The 22189-nt window shown below is 38.2% G+C and overlaps 2 protein-coding genes across 11 annotated transcripts in view; one reads left to right on the forward strand and one right to left on the reverse strand.

Moving 5' to 3' along the window:
* Positions 1–22189, forward strand: part of LOC141909507 (RBPJ-interacting and tubulin-associated protein 1-like) — a 42827-nt gene that overhangs the window by 14613 nt on the left and 6025 nt on the right. For 3 of the 10 annotated variants that reach the window (XM_074799913.1, XM_074799911.1, XM_074799912.1), the window contains one exon: positions 2894–4585. The gene's annotated coding sequence lies outside the window, so the exon portion shown is untranslated. Of the gene's footprint in view, positions 1–2893; positions 4586–9970; positions 10998–11026; positions 11228–22189 lie in introns of those variants that run through there. The other 7 variants (XM_074799919.1, XM_074799918.1, XM_074799916.1 and 4 more) reach the window with 7 other exon arrangements.
* Positions 7932–10130, reverse strand: LOC141910296 (uncharacterized). Its single transcript, XM_074801027.1, has one exon. It carries the CDS (start codon positions 10128–10130, stop codon positions 7932–7934), a length of 2199 nt encoding a protein of 732 aa, XP_074657128.1.

Below are 22189 nucleotides of genomic sequence, written 5' to 3' on the forward strand. Positions count from 1 at the left end.
CAATTTTCTGCTTTTTACCTTATGTTTATCTTTAAAATTAGTTGATGCACCCGTATTGATGCTAACTAAACACGGAAGGTGATCTGACAAATCAGCCAGTAGGATGGCAGAACTCACACCTCCTTTCATATTACTATCAACGTATACGTTGTCAACGAGCGTAGCCGTGTCGCGGGTAATGCGACGAACGATCGTTGGATAAAGTCCATTTGTTAAGTAAAGATCAAAGAATTTTGCAGTATTTACATGGGTGTCCATTTTTAACAAATCAAGATTTTGGTCAGTGCCAATGATTAATCGCTTATTTTCGCTCTTTACTTTTTCAATGCAGGTTTTATAGTCACACAAAAATTGGGGTTCACTTGTACCAGGGATTCGATATACCTCTCCGATTATTAACTTATTATTTAGCTCAACAAAGCATGACTCAAACTGTCCAGATTTAAAAATTTGCAGGTCTTTTCTTTCTGTAAATTCTAAATCCTGATGTATGAATATGGCAACACCACACCTTGTTTGGTCTGGCGATGTTCCTCTATTAAATTATACCCTGGTATTTGAATTTTACATTTGTTATTTTCATTCATCAGTGTTTCACATATTAAAATTAGATGTAGTATACATCCTTGATCTTTTAAAATACTGACAATGTTTCTCAATTCACTTAATGTAAACTATGGATATTTAATTGAAGTATATTAAGGGCTGTATTATCAGAAATTAACTCCTTTACATCATATATATGTTTATACGGACATAAATTATTTAGTGGATTTTCGCTTATATCATCATTGAGATAGAAATCGCTATCATTTAGCACCGTTTTCATATGGTTGGCAACATCAGAGTTTCCTAAGCACATAACATGTTGATTAAAAATGAAATAGTAAGTAACATCCGATGAAGGATCTTTAAACCTTGACTAATTATTCCTCCTAAAGCAGCGTATTTTTTACTCATTAACATTTGGCTTTTTAGAAAGTTTTCCCGCACTCGGTGGAGTTTGCGTTGATGATCTCTCTTTTCTTTTCTTATTTGTGGGCGTTGTGAAGACTTCATCTCTGTTCGAAAGTACATATTGGAAGTGATCGGAAAGCGTGGATTTTCCGTGTTCATTTAAATGAATTCCGCCTTGGTTACTAATGGCATAGTAACGTTCACGCAATTTACCGCTAGGTTTTAAGACGAGATCGTTATCAATGAATGTTATATTTTGCTTTGAGCAAAATTTATTCATATACGAATTTATCGAGGTAGCCATAGAGTTGAAATCGTTTGCGCTGTTGCTTGCTCCCCTTCTGGGTATAATGCTGGAAAAACAGATTTTGGCACTTGGAAAATTTTCGGTAACCTTGGCCAAAGTAAGAGTTATATTCATTTTCACTGCGTCAGGGTCAGATTTATTTCGGTTTATGTCATTTGTGCCGAGATGCAACACGACCTTTGTCACGCTGCCAGGGTCGGGAATTTCCAAATTTGCTTTCTCAATGAGATTTTCAATGTGTTCGGCACTAGCACCTGACTGGTAGATCGCTACGCCGTCTGGGTACACGAATTCACTCATATTTGAATCGCCGAGAATGACAACTTTTTCAGTTGCCTGTTTAATCGATAGGTCCGCTACCGATTCCGCTACTTGTACGCTCTCAATTTCACGTTGTGTGGTTGTCTCACTAGGTTGGTCACTGGTATCGTCCGAAGAACGCGCTTTCAGCAGTGGACAGTCATAACTGATATGGTTCGGTGATTTACATTTATGACATAGTTTAGACTGAGTACGATCAGGGCACCTGTAGAATTTGTGATCAGTACTCAGACATAGTTGACATATAGAATCACAGAAAATTCTTACTGGAAAGTTTCCAATTTTTGTATAGTTCGGCAAAACTTCTTTAATATTATATAGCTGCAGGTATCTAGTTCCTGTAAAAATGTTTGTTCCTTTAATAAGACCCCTTTTTAGGGAATTATTCACGAAATCACCATATTTCGAGATGAATGCGATTATAATTTTATCATCCATTTCAATGGGCGCATCTACAACTTTCACATTGATAATAGTAAGTAATTAAAGAATGGAACATGTTATTGATAAAAGAAAATCACCATCATTTAGGCTATGCATATGTTGGGCTATATTGATCGAAGTGCTTTTCTCTGCTTTGATACGTAACCAATTATAAGTTTCAATAACCACTATAAATTAAGATACGTTGTATATTAAAACATGTTCAAGGTATGTATGGTATGATCAATTGTCTAAATCTGTTTTGGGATAAATAAAATATGTGACTAAACTTTAATGAAATTATCTTTACATTTCTGGTTTTTAAAGTAAAATTTTAATTTAGAAATTTAATACTACAGTTATAATTGATTATCTATTCGTACAATTATCCCCCTCTCCTCTGTTGCAGAATGGAAATTTTATTAAAACTATTGGAATAATATTATGATATAGCAGTGGTTTAAATAGAGGGGGAAAATAGTGCTGCCCAGTAAGCTTACGGTTTGGATGCATGGCCTTGGCCCGCTATTTTGGGGCTTGAATCCACTTTAAAGTAATGTTTGATATCAGCTGAAACCCGGACTGGATTCTATATTTCACCCGACACGAAAAAAACAAAGGGCGGTTAGAGGTATGTTCTTTAGACAGACCCATGATATATGCATATTTTGTGACCACAATCAATAGCAAAGTTGAAGCTCTGATGATTTTGATATTTTTAATACTTAGTGCACGACGCGAGTCGATTGCTTTGTCAGCAATAACGCGTTTACCTGTATCCATTACGTTTTTTTATATATATAAACGTTTTTTTATATATTCTTTTCATTATTACATGATTTATAAATAATTACATAATACAAGTCTTCTTGTAATTGCATGTAGTAATAGTGTATATCGCAAAATGGTGGCTGCGGGGTAAGATGATCACCACTTACTGAGGTAAGTTGATCAAAGACAAACTTAACCCTATAGGTTAAGTGATTTTGCATGAATATTTTCTTGTCACCGATGTCAATCTGTCAAAATGCCGAGAAAATATCACGAAGAACGAAGCGATCTCAGCTACGCCTGTAACGATGTTTTAGTTCGGGTGGCTAAAGCATGTGAAGCTGGAGGAAAATACAAAACTGTTGCAGCTGGATTTATAATGAATAACAAGACGAGTAGTACTATATAGGTTAGCTATTTATTTGAATCACGAGCTTTCGCTACCGCATGCAATGCATAGAAGCTTAATCAGGTGAATGGGGTCCTGCCAAAGTATGAAACGACGAAATGAGATACGAAATTACGAAATGTTAATTTTTGCGATTAGTGTTAATTTGTTTGCGTTAAGCTCGTTATATCGCCACGAGACTGTCCAAATTTTGGCTGTAAATGTTATAGTTTTCCCCAGCTCAGGCGCGGATCCAGTTTATCGCACATGCAGCACGTGCGGTAGTCGCAGTTTTAGAATGCCCTTGAAAAATTGTTGTTTCGGGAAAAAAAAAGTAAATAAAAGGGCACACAATTTGTGCGCCATAAGAAATAATTGCCTTTCTGTACTAGGACTAAAGCAAAATGTGAATGAAAATAAATTGCCCAAAATCAAAAAAGGCAATCTAAGGCATTTTCCTTTACTCAAAAGGACACTATTCTAAAAGAGACATTATTGTTGCTCTATAAATCTAATCGAAAAAGGGCCAATTTCGCCAAAAATCTAAAAAAGGCACAAGTAAATTGAATGTGAAGGCAAATTAAGTGGCATGATACCAATAAATGGCACTCAAACTCGCTCGCTGGGCATTAATACTGGCCCTTTTCAAAGTTGTTGCCCTTTTTTCACTGTGCTGTAGTCACCGAATGGCCCTGGATCCGCGCCTGCAGCTTGTGGTAACAGTTGGAGGTCCACTACGATACAAATCACTCGTCTAATAAACAACTCAACCTGATAACTTTCTTACACTTGCCTTCGCTTTATTGTCCTAAACAGGAGAGAACAATGGTTCATTCAGAACCCATCACTAGAAGAGATTCCCTGGAGTTCGACCACAGCTCCAGATGGCAAAGTTCTTTTTAATGCAATAGTTCTGGACGCCGGTTTGTCTCACAAAAGCTCTATTGATTTTTCACCAAAACTGTTCGTCTCTCCCCTTGAGTCTATTTACAATATGTACAGCATGTGGGGTTCGCACCGAGGTCACGATTAGTACCCACTAGAAGTCGCACTATGTGAGTACACCCTCCAGTGTGTGGTCTCCCCCGAATAATCCGATACGCATGATGATCATCCGACAGTCCCGAGTTATCAACGTTTACCAGGGCACCGATCTCCATCAGACTGCTTCTGAAAATACAGTAAACTCCGCCTAAGTCGGATCAATTTGCACCCGATAATTTCGTCCGACGTAGCTGGAATCCGACTTGGAAGACCAATTTTTTCAATATTTTGGAACTGATTTATGAAGGACTATGGTTGCTTATAAAGGTTTTATTCACTGTAAAAACTGTTATACATGTATAAAGAAAAAAACGTGAACAAATAATCAAATTTTTTCTATTTGAATTATTAGTAACCTCGGCTTTTGATTATCTGCAGCTTGTATCATCTGTCTGATGTACGATCGATTGGCCCTATCTAAATCTGTAGCCGGGGAATCCCCGCGTCAGCATTCGCATGACGGGTGCGACCTCGCATGCCAGCAGTCGTTCTGCTGTCAGTGTCATTTATCCGGAATTCGAACCCACCCTCAGAATTGTTTGGAACCGTCACTGCCGGCCCTTACGAGCATTATTGGTCCGGTCATCAATTGTCAGAATTCATTGGGGATTAAATAACACTGGTTAGACCAATGGTCGTTCAGAAAATACGACTTGGGCGCATTAAGTAACGCACGAAAACGATTGAGACACGCGATTATCCAACTTGACCGGCTACGGCTGAGGTGAATACGAAAGCATTTCTTTATGATAGGAAACTGAAAATTTTTCTTGATATTGCACCGAGTTGAGCGGTTATACGACTCGGTCGGATCCGACTTAGGCAGAGTTTACTGGTACAAGAAAAAGGCCAGCACAACATCGAAAAACACGAAACTCGAACATAGTATGCTTGAAGTACGTAGCAAACAGTTACCAAATTGGAACATGGGGAATCACTTAAGATGTCCAACCAGCGAGCGAGTAAACTATTAAGTGACCGAGTAAACTACTAAGTTATGCGCGCATTTTAACATACTACGCACTTGGCGCACCATATCTGCCTCCACTATACGAAGGCCAGATTTGGTGTAGTGGATTCCGTCAAATTGGGTGTGCTGGAGGTCAGGATGTTCGATGTGAATGAAGCCAGCTCTCTCAGCTAATATATTCACTCGGTGGATTCGGCGGATAGTGTCCGAGTTGTTTCTGCAGACTGGGGGATTGGAACTCCCAGGTGGAACAGCTTTTTCCCGGGGCACCCCTTGCACAGTATGCGATATACCTCTATAATCGCGGGCATTGATATCAGTGGTGCCCTGGGATTCTTGGGTGGGGTTTTACATTCCTGACAATCTTTGAAGCTTCTGACATAGATCCGGATAAGCGCGCTTTCTTGCCAGGTCTCCAGAATCGTTCGCGGGCCTTCAGCTCAGTTGTTATGTACACCGTGATGTTTTCCGGCAAACCCGTCATGCAGCTCGGTGATTACTCTGTTTGTCAAACTAAAGTCTATCCCAGTGGTTATTACCGCGGCATTTCAATCTCAAAGAGCCAGTATCAACAACAATTCAATTGATACAGACAGCTGTAAGTGGTCAAACTCACTCTGAGCATCGCTGCTTTGCTGGACCCCAGCTGCTTGTTACTATGGTTACAGGCGAATAAAGAGCAAAACTTTTCCAGAATTAACCCAAGAAAATGAAGTAATAAGCAATGAAAATTCAGTTTTGAAGTCTTGTTGCATTCAAGAGTGAATATTTTCGCTGGATGCTGAAGTCAGTGTTCATTTACATTATGAAGTGTCAAAACCAATTTCCAAGTTGAAAGATTATATTCAGACGGTGTTTCAAGCAGAACAACAGCACTGGACTCATGAGATAATTCCAGATAACTAAAAATAATATATCCATGGACTCTGAAGAGTTTATAGGTGTACAGAATCAATCAGATTGAATTTGCCTCATGACACGATTATTCCCAAAATGAAACTAAAAATTCAAGAAAGGATTTAGTAAAAATGATGATGTTTGCTATATCCTTTAATGAATGGCCAGTTGATGGTATATTATTCACTCTTGAATGCAGTAGTCGCTTGACCTCAATTACTCGTAAGGAGTGATTGAAACGACAGGGATCCAGATATATTAGTGTAACAACTCTTTGGTACACCGCGGTCATAACTACTGGGATAGACTGTACCACTCGATGCCGTAGGCATTTAGTCCCCAAAATGGGCTTGAGAAGCAGTATACCATCTCAAACACTGCAACTAGACTTCTACCAAGGCGGGTATACTGTTTAGACTGCTGCGGGGATGGTTTCGGCTGATCAGCCAGCTGGGCATCGAGGATATCCTTTTTAGTGACTCCAAGGGTGGTAAGGATATGACCAATTGTTGCCTTTTTGTCCATCGGTAGGCCTATGGTGTCCGTAGGACCACACGATGGGCAATCGCCATGCTTTCTCCTCGGCCGTCTAGACAAAGCGTCAGCATTTCCATGCAGTCGCCCCGGTCCATGTTGAATTTCGAAGTCGTACTCGGATAGCCGTTCATTCCAGCGGGCAATCTGGCCTTCTGGTTCCTTAAAGTTTCTGAGCCACTTTAAAGTGGCGTGGTCTGTCCGGAGGATGAACTTCTTACCCACCAGAGCCAACATTTCTTTTCTAGTGGTGCAGTAATTTTCCTCACCGCTCCGCAACGTGCGACCCGCTACGCGATCACTCGTTCAATGGCTGACTTGTCACGCTGCGATAGGACTGCTCCAATGGTGAAGTCACTGGCGTCACAGTCAACAATAAATGAGGGTCTCTCCGGGCTGAAGTTCGGAAATCCAAGCACTGGGGGATTCATGAGTATCGCTTTCAGAGTTGTGAACGCCTTCTGTTTCTTGAACCACCCTTTTTCATTAGATGGTACAGCGGGGTCACAATGGTCGAGTAGTCTGCGATAAACTTCGAATATTACGAGACCAGTCCATTAAATGAGCGAAGCTCAATCATATTGGTCGGTGTTGGCCAGTAAGGGATACGTTTACACTTCTGATGATCTGTCTGTATCCCCTCACCGCTGATGAAATGCCCTAGGAATGTGACTGTCGATATTTCCTCGATATATACAACTACGTCTCTATAGTACGAGAACACCGTTTATTCTGCCTAATCCCACCAACCCCGGTGAGCGTTGGAGCATGGAAAATATATAAGTTAATCTACCGTTTCAATGACTAAATCATATCTCCAACACTCTCCGGGGGTGAACGAGTTACATAATATTAATTAGGAGAAATTTCAAAAAATTCGGTTCTTGGCTTCTGTTTTGGCTCGTCTTGGTAACCGATCATCTTCTGCATGAGTTCTAGTTCGGCCATCTTCTTCTGCATGAGTTCTAGTTCGGCCATTTTCTTCTGCATGAGTTCTAGTTCGGCCATCTTCTGCTGCATGAGTTCGTCTATCGTCTTCGACGTCTATGTTGGTGTATTTGACATCTGGACTGGCTCGTAGTTCAAGCGGATACAGCTTGGACACTGCTCGGTTCGTGAAACCATTTGCTGTCTTTAATGCAACAGATCTACATATTCTATCTGGTCCATAGAACAGTTCTGTCACTAGTCCCAACTTCCATTTAAGCCTTGGCGTTTCTTCATGTATGATCACCACTTCGCCAACCTTTATTTGTTCTTCTTTTCCAGATCGTTGATTATACTCTCTTAGGGCTGTAAGATACTCTTTAGACCATCGACTACGAAATCGCGTTAATATATCTTCTAGGTCTCACGTCTGCTTCATTCTTCTGAATCTGGAAGTCTGGATCTTCCAGCTCTTCCGGGGTGATAAAATCATGTGGAAGTGTAGTCAGCCGATGACCACACATCAGCTGCGACGGTGTAACAGGGGCTTCATCGTTTATGTCGGTAGAACTGTACGTCAGTGGTCTGTCGTTGACGATAGCCTCTGCTTCCGATACCACTGTCCGAAAGTCATCAAACGAGATATGAGCTCTTCCTATAACCTTCTTCAATACCATCTTCACAATGCCAACTAAACGCTCCCAAAAGCCTCCATGCCATGGAGCCCTTTTCGTTATGAAGGACCACGCTACTCCTTTCTTCGACACATATTCTGATGCTTTCTTGAAGGTTGCAGCATTATCAGTCAAAACCTTCTTTGGTAGAGATCTACGGCTTACAAATCTTCTAAAAGCTCTCGTGAACGATTCTGTAGACTGATCTTCTGTGACTTCCAAATGTAAACCTCTACTCACTGAGCATGTGAATAGACAGACATAGCACTTCTGAGATTCTGACATCATCTTCACGTTGAAGGGACCAGCAAAGTCAATACCAGTATGGAAAAACGCGGGAACATCTGCTACTCGCGCACCTGGCAACGGTGGCTCGACAGGAAGCTTGAATGGACGACCTGATAGTTTACGACAGGCGACACATTGACGGACCATACTCTTCACTAACTGACGTACACACGAAATCCAAAACGACTGTCGGATGAAAGTTACGGTTGAATTAATCCCAAGATGGAAAACTCCCTCATGTGCATCTCGAACGACAAGTTGAGCCAATCTGTGAGTTTTCGGCAACAATACTGGGAACTTTGTAGAGAACGGCAGATCCGAGTTACCAATTCGACCATGACATCTAATCACGTCATCATCATCGATGTAGAGATTAAGTTGATGAACGATATCAACCTTAATCTGACTACGTCCACGCATCATTTCTCGAGCAGCAGCGAATTCGTCTCTCTGTGACGCTTTAATCCATTCAATTCTAGCTCTTTCGATTTCAGACGATCTCAAATTTTCTTCTCTGTTTTTCTGATCACCACGTACAACATCAACGAATCTCATTACCCATGCTGATATTCTAAATAATCTGTTTAAATCAGAATAATCTCGAGCATCAATAATCTGATCAATCCCAATCTTCTCAGGTTCAATGTTCTTTCCTACTTCTTCAAGTATTGGTAATTGAACATTCAGCAACGTTGACTCAGCAGACCATTTAGGGTGATCACCAGTGCGTAACCATTCTGGGCCTTCCCACCATAGTCTATTGCATCTTAGCTCAGATGCTGTACAACCGCGTGTTAATACATCAGCTGGATTCTCTGAACTTGGGCAGTATCCCCAAACAGCATCTGGAACTTGACTCTTAATTTCTGTAATTCTGTTCAATTCGAACGACTTCAATGGATTATCAGATTGTAATCTATACAGTACTGACTGGTAATCAGACCACGCAAACAGCTTCTTAGGTGTACCAATCGCATCCAAGATAAACTTAGCCAACCGTGACGCAATTACACCAGCGACAAGTTCCAGTTGTGGAATTGATAGTTGTTTAACGGGTGCAACTCTTGACTTCGACATCAGTAATCTTGAATCTGTATCACGAACTAGATAAGCGACAGCTCCATAAGCCTTTTCACTTGCATCTGCAAATACATGTAACTCGCAGCCATCTATCGAGTCTAAACCATAGTCAAACGTCATACGTCCATAGTCAAAATCCAGAGCTTGAGATGTTTCTTTTGAAATTTTAACCCAACGATCTTTAATATCTTTTGGTACTGGATCATCCCATACAAGACTTCTTCTCCATATATCCTGCAGCAGTGCTTTAGCGTTAATCAACAGTGGAGAAATAAATCCTATTGGATCGTAGACCTTTGATGAATCACTGAGAATCATTCGTTTAGTCAATGAATCTTGATGAATCGACGAAAATGTAACGGGTAATAGTCTCAAATTATCATTTTCAGAATCCCATCTGAGTCCAAGTACCTTCACTTTAACCGATTTCTCAGCAACACCATCTCGTTCCGCTCGTTCCATTACTTCTGGACAATAACTACTCCATGATCGTAAATTAAAACCACCTTTCTTCAATAACTGACGAGAATATTCGTAAAAATCTGTCATAGATGACTGCTCATTCATCGAGATTATGACGTTATCCACGTATAACACATTATTATTCGAAAATGGAATTATTAAATTCATGGAATCAATTGTAAAGCTGAAAAAAGAAAACGGTAATGCTTCGGTCAAAGGAATGATAGATAATTTGTTACCTAGCAGTGCGGGTTTGCATAGAACGTGTGATTCAGCTGTTAGCACTGACCGAGGCTACAATATTGTAACCTAGGTCGGTTCACTGCACAACTTTTTTTGTAAACACTGACCGAGGCTACAATATTGTAGCCTAGGTCGGTTCACTGCATGACCTTTGCTTGCGATTACTGGCCCAACCCCAGTCGGTTGTTTTTACAGTCTTTGAAGTACTGGCCAATTGGATGTTACCATAAATAAACAGTATTTTGAAGATGTGGTGACAGAGAGAATCTGTTTTTATTTCGTCTTGAGAAGGTCCTACTGTTCGCTATTCTGTGTCAAAATATGAATTGAAATATAACGGATGAATTTAGTTTCCTTTCCCGATACTGTATTTATGCTTTTAATCATGAAGGATAATTATGTTATAGCAATTATAGTGATAACCTACGACAGTTTCAAATTCACGTATTAGAAAACGACAATTTTCTTTAAATTCCAAATTTCATTTGGAAAGCGGCGTTTATGCGCACAATTCCTAAAATGTCAGAATTCCGAAAACTAGGGATTCACACGGTTAGAATGTTAACTAAATAAGTTTCGTCCGAGCAAATGATTACTATGAGAAACTAACGGCGAAACTTCACGGGTTGGTGCGATCTGTGCGCTGCATGAACGGGTTTTTGGTATCAAATGTAAAATATCGGCCGTGTTCGGATTTGTACCGATACATTGAGTTTAGTTCAATTTTTTTATCATTATAGTTTAGGAGCTCTGTGTGACGTCACTGAGCGCGCTGATCAAAAATAGTGTGCACACTGTGAGCATCACATGTTGCTTGGTTTTAAAGGACAGTGTGCTAATTGACTATACACGAAAATGGGCTTGACCAAAATTCTCTTCCTGACAGAGGAATGTATAATCGCACTGATATAGCTGTCTTGCTAGGTTGAAGGGTGTTTGAACTTCGCCGAATTCAGTTAAAATTCAATGAAATACCATAATTAATAAAATCTTATTGAAGGAAATTTACCGCTATATCTAAGTTATTTTTCAGTGCGTTTTAAAATTACATTGAATTCATCGTTCGAGGTCAATGATGGCGCAAAACAATTTAAATTGAGTCCAGTTAGGAGAATATTCCTTTACTTTAGGGTGATTTAGTATTTTATGAATCAAGAAATTATTTACAATGGACTAATTTTCCGCTAGCAGCAAAACAACACACTGTTATCTGAACTGTCAATCATTACGTCGTGTCTAGTTTAACAAGTAGATATAGACTAAAAAAGGATGCGTGGTTCCCACGCGAGAATCAAACAAGACGGTTGTTAGTGGACGTACTCAAGTTGGATGGTCAGGAGGAGTCAACAACGGTTTAAATAATTTATAAAAACAGATGTAAGCAGTTGTAAACTTGTGAACAGAGGAAATATGAACATATATACACAATTGTGTCTACTTTTCTCCTGTCTGGTTTTATGTTAAATATATATTTTGTTTGAATAAATATTCAAATATCGATCCGGAAGAGCAATGCGGCCAACAACATTTTATTTTGAAAAAATGACCTGTTGACTCGGTAAGACGGCTGTTCGATTTACCGGGTGCTCACTACTATGTTTTAAATGGCTATGAAAACGGAGTCGAACCAAGAACAGCAATTAAGCTTGATGTCTCGTTTCCCTCACAGATGACATATATCAGAATCAGTTTTCTCAAAATCTGTTTCTTATCGAAGTCCTTGATTCGTGCTTGAATATATACATAAGATTTTACAAATGAACACAAAGATATAACAAGAATTGAGGTCTTGGTTATTTGGTGACAAGTCGAATCGTTTGGAACTAAGAAAAATCCTCAGACTTAGAAACGTCTGACTTAAGTTGAATTTCCGAAAGGTACGACTACAAATTGCTTCTGTTATCGGAAATTAAATCAACATCTACATCTAATGTATCTATTGATACGAAACGGTTTTAGGACCGTAGATTGATTGAAAGTTACGGAGAGGGAGGGGTAGCTCTATCGCATTAAAATATTATTGCTCAGTTATACAGATGGCATTCATCCATTTAGCTCAAACAACAAACACACTTCTGCGCAGAAAAATACCAAGGCTATATATGATTAATCATGTATTTCATTGATACAGACAATAAAATCGCTGTCCGCATTTTGTCCCCTTGCTTATAAGTCACGTTTGTTATCTAATACAAATTAATAAAGGTCAGCCGAATTTAAGGGCTTTCACCGTTGAGTAGTAGCCTATCTGTCATGAGGCCTGATCATGCACATGTGTTATATTAGAAATACAATATAGCTCTTCAATTTTTTAGGCGAAACGTTGCTTTAAATATATTCGCCGCGTCTTGATTTTCTTGAGGGATTTCTCTTGATTGTTAAAACAATATCAAATCATCCTGTCTCAAAAAGTATGAAACCTAGAAATATGTAGCCAATTTGGAATTGGATGAAATGTTCAAATTCAAAATAAGCCATTCGACCCTGTTATCAAACATATCAGTGTTCTTTAAAACATTTGTTAAATATCGGAGGATTTTTAAGCCGAGCTTCAAACATTTCGACTCCTGAACTAAAATGATTATGTGGCATCAAAAATTCATAAAGACTATAGTCTTTATGAATTTTTGGTGGCATGTAATTATCCAAGACTATGAATATGTTTAGGTGACCGTTTAAGGTGTTCCTTTTATCCGGGAAGGATTTGTTTCAATCTCACTTTTAAGATATCAACAGATCACTATGAAAAGTAACGCTATCGAGTGATCGCTGGTAGATTTAGCAGTTAAAATCGCCACACGTGTTAAATGTTTGCATTGAACAGTAGATAGATTTCTGGAGATTTAAAGTTTGGATGCTCTGATGAACTCTATCAGCTGTTGGTTGGTTAAAGCATAGCAGTGCTAAATTTCTATGGTTAAAGTACATTGCAGGTGACCCAAATGATTCGCCTGCTGCCTGGATACTATAAACCTGGTACCTATGAGCATGGACTCTTTTAGATGGGTCTGGACGTTATAATACAGTGTTCATGACTATAGAACCGGGTGACCCGAATTCCCCACCTGCCTGAAAATCTCATAGCGGAGGTAACGCGTATATCTTTGCTGCACACCGATCTCCTTGAAAGGTCAAAATGCTATTTTTGTGAAGAAGTACACGGGCCTCTCCATCTGATTTAACACAGGGTACATAAATATTTAACTAATACTTTCAAACAAGATTTCTTCAGAATAAAAACTACGTCCAAATATCTGGCTAAAATACTCCCTGGCTCTGGGTACTTTTTCTGATTCTCACATTCGGCACAATATGGATCATTTAGACTAACTCAAAAATCTCAAACCTAAAGGCCAAAAATTTATATGTTTCGACGCTATATCCTTGTTCACAAATATACCATTGGAACCAACTCTCAATTTATTAAGAAGAAAACTCCCGGACTCCAATCTTGATCTCCCGGTTCCTGTAGATTGCTTACTTGAACTTTTGAGCTCTGTACAACCAATCTATTATTCCAATTCCAAGACAAAATCTATGAACAAATTTTCGGTTTCGCTATGGGCAACCCATTATCCCCCATTTTGGCTAATCTTTTCCTTGAACATTTTGAATGCGAAATTCTTCCGAAATTACGCTGGCTCTAAACATAACTTTTGGATTGGATGTGTTGATGACATTCTGTGCTTAGTTTCTGATGATTTTTATCTTAACTCTTTTATTGACTTCATCAACTTTCAATATCCATCTTTGAAATTCACATTTGAATGGGAACAAAATGACCAAATCCCGTTTTTGGATGTTCTAATTCACAATAAATATTCTTATTTGTTTCTTTCAAGGCCTCTTTCTCCGTGCACTGCGGATTTGCAATGAAACCTAAGGCTAAACGTACTTTCTTTAATTCTAAACCTCCTGAAAATAAAAAAACACATTTCAGAATTCATTGTAGTTCCGTATGTACCTGTTTTGGAAAAGTTTCGTCACTCTCTCCCTTTATTGGATAGACAAATCATTTTCACGTATGAAAACAAAATTAGCAAGACTTTCGTAAACAACAATCAATCTAAACCTTTGGACTGCGGAGTTTACAAAATTCCTCGTTTTGGCTGTGATAAAATGTACTTTGGAGAAACTGGTCGTGATTTAAAAACTCAAATTTCGGAACACAAAAAGGATATAACAAAGCAAAAACCGGCTAGTGGTGTAGCCAATCATGTTTGGAACACTGGTCATCTGTTTAATTTTGATAAAGCCGAAATTATTTTTTACTTCCAGCAAATACACTAAACGCCACATAGTTGAGTCTGCCCTAATTACTCGTCACTCAGATATTAGTACCAATTTAAATAATGGCTTTTCTCCTCACAATTCCCTTCTTTCTAAGTATATTACTTCATGCCTTGCCAAACACTAATCAGTTACTCACTCACCAATTTACTCAATTAACCTGTTCTCCTCTTTATATATACCCTTGTTTTTAGTCAATATCTCACACCTGACGATGATCTCTAGTGTGAGATCGAAACGCCACATTTTAGATTATTTCAATAAATAATTCTCGATTTTAGATTTCTTTTAATTTTTAAATAGTGGGTTTTATCTTACATCTGATAATATCATCATTTTTTATGCATGTTGCTTGCTAAAAGTCACGAATTATGTCATCTTATATGTAGGTACGCAGCTTAGTAAAAGTCACAGATTATTCAAGATGGATATTGGGAAAAACAACACGGAAAATTTGAAATTTTTGAAACGATTTAAGCTTTTCAAAATCAGAATATTGAAGTATTTTATTAAATGTTGCTGTTAGCAAGGGGGACATTTACCTAGAGGAGATTTTTACCGGGGGGGGGGGGGGGATATTTACTGGGGTATTTTTCCGAAAATAAACCATTTTAATGACAAAAATAATCAAAAATCATGTTGACCTATACTTGAAAAAGCTGCATTTAATCTTCCAATTGAATTTTCATTAAATTATTGCCATGAAATATATCGCTCATATATCAATCCTCAAAGTGCATATTCAGAATATTTTAACTGCCCTGAAAACTATATAGCGTTCGCATACAGTTTTGCACTACTGTTTATACGCTGTTTATATTGTCACGTATCACTGCAAATCTGAAGCATATGTCGCTATTTATAACAGGGAATCTGGCAAGCGAATCCAAACTGAAAAGAAGACGCTTTTGGAGAGTTGCATGATCGCGGGGGCCAGACTTGAAATAAATGCCATTGAGTAATTCAGTAAAATGTTCCAGAATCTAGCTTTTGGAGAAAGGGCCACAGGTGCATAAGGCACAAAAGGGGTGTGGTCTTTGAAGAATGAGATGCGTTTAGGTGCTTTCTGAGCACTTTCTTAGTTGAAATTAGGAATGGTATATGCTCACAATTTCAGGCATGTTTTATGTAAAAAGGATAATAACGATTACAATAGATTCAATGAGGCTAAGATTATCTAATGTATAAAATGAAGGTTAAAATCTTTCTAAGCCCACGAACTGTTGAAGAATTTCAGAATGTAACGCTATGCAGAAATACGACAATAACGGTTTTACACTGGTATCCTTTAACAGCAGGCGATGAAAAAAATTATGTTCAAGCATCAGAAAAATGGATGAGAGCCTGGCCCCATGTCTCTGTATTGTTCTCTAGATCCAAGAACATGTCTATCGCACATTTGAGCCTAAACGTCTACTTTTACTTAGTAGCCACTTAAGATTTGCGGTGATACGTGACAACATGAACACATTGAGAAACTAGTGGAAAATTCTATACCCACACTATAGTTTGGGATATAGTTGTATTTTGAGTGTCTCAGTTAAGCTCTGAAGATAGTCTAACCAATAAAAATCGAGATTGGAGTAAATTAGTTTACAAATTGTCATTGGTTATGGAGTTTTACGATGAATCGAAATTTCCTTCTTTTAATGGCGATATTAGTTTAATGCAGAATTCGATTTTAACAAATACAGCTATTTTCAAGCATGTCTGCATTCATATTTTGATTTAATTTCTTAAATTCAGGCTAACCTCTCATTATTGAAATGGTGGTTTATTTTCAACGGGGGTCTGGATGTCTTTGCATCATAAATTTAGATGTGCATTTTGGAGTGTTCGAACCTCCCATGATTTTATATTAATTTCGCTGAAATGTTGATTCAAAAAGATAAAATATGCTGTATCTATAATAGATTTATGTGGATCTATCAATGCATTCTAAAGAAATCTTCCGAACTGAGGCCGAATTTAATAGAAATAAGAAATTTCGTATAGTATTCAAGATTTCATTTGGATTACGGTAACGGCCTTTGGTGATCTTCACAGTGAGGTCATGAATGAAGAAATACCGTAATAGAACTCTTAATATGATAACATGTGTTGAGATGAAACTGCAACGTTTTGACTGTTGACTAACAGCCATCATCAGGTGGAATGTAGGCATTCCAGTGATTTAAGTCAGATGGCAGTCACTGAAAATCCAAACGTTGTTGCGGTTTAATTTTGATAATTAAATGTCATCGTATAAAATTTTATTGCAGAATTTCTTTATTTATCGGATTAGTGTTCTATTCGACTACTTCGGGTCATGTAGTCGTTTAGATAGAAAATCATTACTTGTCGCCACGGAAGGTATATGCAACCGTGTCAGTCGCTACGGGAGAGATTCTCTGTATATCGGCATCTTAAATCAGCACCTTTGTTGGTCCCTGCATTCACTTCCAATCTAACGAATTGGTAACGTTATTCTTACCATGAATGCCTTTTTGTCGTATCACTGCCACTGATATAAAAGTAGTTTTTATTCTACGGTAATTTGAGAAAATGAGTTATATTGGAAAAAAACTGATTAAGTACCTTAAAATTCAGCGATTCATTGGCATTTTATTTCATTGGCATCTTCAAATACAATTTTGAGGTGCTAAGTTTATTACTATTAAGAGGTCATTATTTTTGGTGGTCAGTGCAGTTTGTTTATTCGTTCATCAATCACTGTCTAGTTAGCCAGTGTAATTCACCTGTTGACTGATAGCTGCTGCTGGGCTTTTGATAACCTATACAAATAATTTACTCAACAAAGTAGGAAAGCATGTGAAACTTAAATTTCAGCCTTGCATTCTTTTACTTAGACCAGAAGAGGTTTTTTTTATCAAATTGGAATAACTGATTTCAAAACTACGTGAACATCTCAACTGAATTTATTTCAGTATTTATTCAATCAATAATGATAATTGTTAGGCTTATTCTCACTAGCATACCCTCAGTGAGTAATGGGTATTAGATTATAATATAATGCACTTTTATTTTGATCTTATATTAGAAGTTGTAATATCATATCAACCAAACTGTATAACTATGAAATGAAATTTCGGTTAAGGTATCAATTCTAACAAGCATTAAAGGGTTAATATTCATAAAAGAACAAGCAGAGAACAGCGTGACAAAGTGAACATCACATGGATTACTTAAAAATTGATTGTATCGTAATAAACAATAATTGTAGGTTAATTCTAAGTATTTTAGATACATTTTTTGGGAAAATTTTTTGTAGTCTTTCATCCAATTAAAGAGATCTAAAGACATAATCCATTTCATGAACATATGATTTTATTTGTATTTTCGTCTCTCATATATCCTTGAAGACAAATGAAGACAAATTCAAAAAAGACAAATTCATTTCTACAGAATCAAAGATCTATGACAGTATGAATGCACCAGTATGTTTTATAATCGCAAATATAAAACAAAAATCATAAAATTCTAAATTAGATCTGGCACAATACTTGTTTTAACGAATGGAATCCATAATGATGTTATATAAATCAATAGTTTTCCTATTGGTTATTCCCATTTTGTTGAGCGTGATATAATTTAGGGGGTTCTTAGCAACTCAGAAACTAGGATTTCTATTGGCAGAACTGTATTCAAAGCATACAGAGTTCTGTATACAAAGCATATGGGGTTTAACCATGGACTCTAAATCGTTTTAGAGTCCATGGTTTAACAGTACCTTTGACCCTGTCACGTATCATTGCAAATCTTTAACAGATGTGGCTATTTTGAACAGGAAATTACTGTGCCATCTCAAAATGGTCAATTTTCACTAGTTGACTTTTAGAAACGATGTGTTTTGAGAGTAGCTATCGTGGTAGGAGTTACTATCACTAAGTCGCTGTTAACAATCGGTTGGTTACAGTCACATCTACTGCCAGTGTGCACTATCAAAATGCTAGCACACTAGCACATCAGATGTTTTACAACAGTCACTTTTCAGCAGTAGACTTTCAAACAGCTACTGTGGAAAACCAACTGAATTGAAAGGTAGACTATTTCGGCGTCATTTATTTGTTATTTGTGATTACATCCAGCAGTCAAATGATTTCATTTCAATCGTTGCCTCAACTTACAATCGTCGCGATTTTTTGTATATTTTTCTGTCATATCTGAAACTCGGGTCCCCAGGGCGAATCACTATTAAAGCCGTGAGACTACATCGAAGTACCGATGACGTAAGCTGAAAGCCGTTACCGCTCTCCGCAAAATACATTCGTTACCGTAATCCAACTGAATTTTTATAGAATATATGTAATGAAATTTATCAATGAATCGGTCAAATGAAACATATTCTTTAGAATATGTAAAATGTGCATGGATTCAGCGTAAATTCAAATCAGCGAAATTAATATAATAATCAACGATTTAGTGATTCAGCGAAGTTCGGAAAACCCCCAAAACAATGCACATCTGACTCCAATTCTATATAAATTGTCATCCGATTCTAGAAACGTTTTCGTATCAATCATGGCAATTGCGCAATATAAGTATAATGCTCGCACTTAAACTTCTTTTAAACCCTTAATTTGGAATGTGTACGATGTACATTCCTAACTGTTCAAGTCATTCCTCAATGATAGGAGACGTTTGACTGAAACACTTTTGGATTCCTCGTTAGTCAAAACTACAAATCAACCGACTGATATCGGACTAGCAATAACTTCAAAAACTGATCAAGTTAACTGACTGATCTTAATCTTGGATTAGTGAATACTGCAAATATAATGCAGTAAACCGACCGAGGTTACAATATTGTAGCCTCGGTCAGTGTATGCAGATAAATCCGCGCGAGTCAACCGACCTAGGTCACAATATTGTAGCCTCGGTCAGTGTATGCAGATAAATCCGCGCAAGTCAACCGACCTAGGTTACAATATTGTAGCCTCGGTCAGTGTATGCAAATAAATCCGCGCAAGTCAACCGACCTAGGTTACAATATTGTAGCCTCGGTCAGTGTATGCAAATAAATCCGCGCAAGTCAACCGACCTAGGTTACAATATTGTAGCCTCGGTCAGTGTATGCAGATAAATCCGCGCAGGTCAACCGACCTAGGTTACAATATTGTAGCCTCCGCCAGTGTTCCACTGATGAATCATACATTTGCCTCAACCTAGTCTGCCAGGTTACTTATTGCTTTGTCTTTATCCTGACCCAATCATAACCGTATTTCTTTTTTCAGCTTTACAACTGATTCCACGAATTTAATAATTCCATTTTCGAATAATAATGTGTTGTATATATTCTTAGCAATCAAATCAGTGATTGATGACGTAATCAGCTGTAAATGTTTAAGGACTGTAGCATTAAGAATGAAAGGCGTGCACGTTGCTCCAAACAATACCGCGCGAAATCTGAATGTCACCAAATTACTTCCTGGATTTTTCGGATCTTCTAACCAGAGAAAACGTGTCATATCTCTATCCTGTTCTGCCAGACGGATGGATAGAAAAGCTTTTTCCAAGTCTGAGACCGCAGCATATCTCCCGATTCTAAAACGCAATAACATTCCGACAATATCATTGTGTAGAGGGGGTCCCGATTCCAGACAGTCGTTGAAGCTTATGGATGAATTTGTCTTACAGCTACAATCAAAGACAATACGGAGCGGTGTTGTACTAGAGTCTTTTATCACGGCATGATGTGGTAAATAATGACATGATCCATCAGTTGGTGCTGCGTCTGGAACTCGTTCTATAAATCCTCTTCTTTCTTGTTCCGTTATTAGACCAGCATAAGTCTCCAACATTGAATTGCTAACCAATCGTTTTATAGTCGACATAGTCCGTGCACGACACATTGTAAAATTGTCATTCAATGGCGGGTGGTCACTCTTCCATGGTAGACGCGCAACATATTTACCGTCGGTAAATTTAATCGACTCAGCACAGTACTCCTCCATAGAAACTGACTCACGCTTCGATGCATCAGGACTTTCAATCCCTATAGATTCCAATTCCCATAGTCTTTTCATATTGAGTTTATCGTCGGTACTGTTAACCAATGTGTCTAGCATTGTCACCATTGACGCGGACGAATGACTACTATATGCTTCGCTGATCGGACCCGACAATAAATAACCAATTTTCGAATTAACTGCCACGGGATAAGTTTCACTCGATCCTCTGATTATCTCATCTTTAACAATATTGTAGTAATAATCCGATCCGATTAGTACAGTGATGTTGAATAAATCGGTATCATCAACGGGATGCGCTAATGTCAAATTTTCCAAATGAGAAAATTCTTTAGTAATTTTAGACATATTCTTTATCGGTGCTGCAATTTCCGGAACGACAAGTAACTCCATCTCAAAAACTTCTTCACCTCTGCATATCAACCTTAGTTTAACCACAGGAAGAAGACGTATATCACTTGCCGACTGAGACCCAAAACTAGCCAATCGTAACAGTTCTTCACGCTCAGTAACAAGTTGAAGTTCTTCAGCCAACGACTCTTGAATAAAACTTCTTTGAGACCCATCATCTAATAAAATATTAGCTTTTGTTCTAATTCCCGATACAGCATTTTCAACTTGCGAAACAGCAGTTTTCGGTAATCCTCCTTGTAGTGTAACATTACAGTAATTTCCAGAGACAGCAACAGCAACATTCCTGGATACGGTTGGGGCATCAATATTCTGAATTACATCTACCTGGCTAGAATCAGCATTATCATGGACCGCAGCAGAGACGTGACTTTGACTTTGACCTTGACCTTGACCATTTTGTAATAACGAATTTGGTACACCTACACCTGCCAAATCTGAACTCGAACCCTGTCCTCCAGTCTGTGCTTGTCCTCGTGACTGACTTCCGGTACAAATACTAGTGTGATGTCTTCCAACATGGCATTTTTTACATTTGATTCTTGACAGACACTGACGTGACTGATGACTCGACATTAAGCAGTTAAAACAAAGACCAAGTTGTTTTATTCGATTTTTCCTCGCTTCGACGGTTACGAATTGAATACAGTTGGTAGCTTTATGTCCAGCTGAACAATAGTGACACTTCAAAGGACCAGTCTGGCGTCGAATACCTGCAGAACCAACGACCATTGTGGAAATTTCTTCGGGCTTTGTGCCAGGTTGGTAACCAGCTCCCATGACAAAAACCTAATTTTCCAGCCCACTAATAACCTCGCTTCAGCTATATTCACGGTCACCATATTTTCTCGCTAGGTTACGTTGTACTTCACTGGGCAACTTGTCCATAACAATAGGGACCAATATACCGCCGAAATAATCGTCGTCTTTACTGTATGTTCTCAATGTACGCATATACGAGCCCAATTTATCGGAAAATTTACGGAGACTAATATAAGTGTATAAAGGCTTTTCCAAATCAATCACGGCACGCATATATGCCTTTGTAACTACGTGTGGCTGTCCGAATCGACTTTTCAAAATTGTACAGGCTTCCTTATAAGCATTTTCTGTTATTGGCAAACCAGCAATAGCGTCAGCTGCTTCTCCAATGAGCTGGGCTTTCAAATAAGTGAATTTCTGAACATTAGTCATCATGGTGGACGAGTTTACAGCGCTGTCAAAGCTATCCCA

Source organism: Tubulanus polymorphus, chromosome 8 (genome assembly GCF_964204645.1).
Source record: "Tubulanus polymorphus chromosome 8, tnTubPoly1.2, whole genome shotgun sequence".
Lineage (NCBI taxonomy): Eukaryota > Metazoa > Nemertea > Palaeonemertea > Tubulaniformes > Tubulanidae > Tubulanus > Tubulanus polymorphus.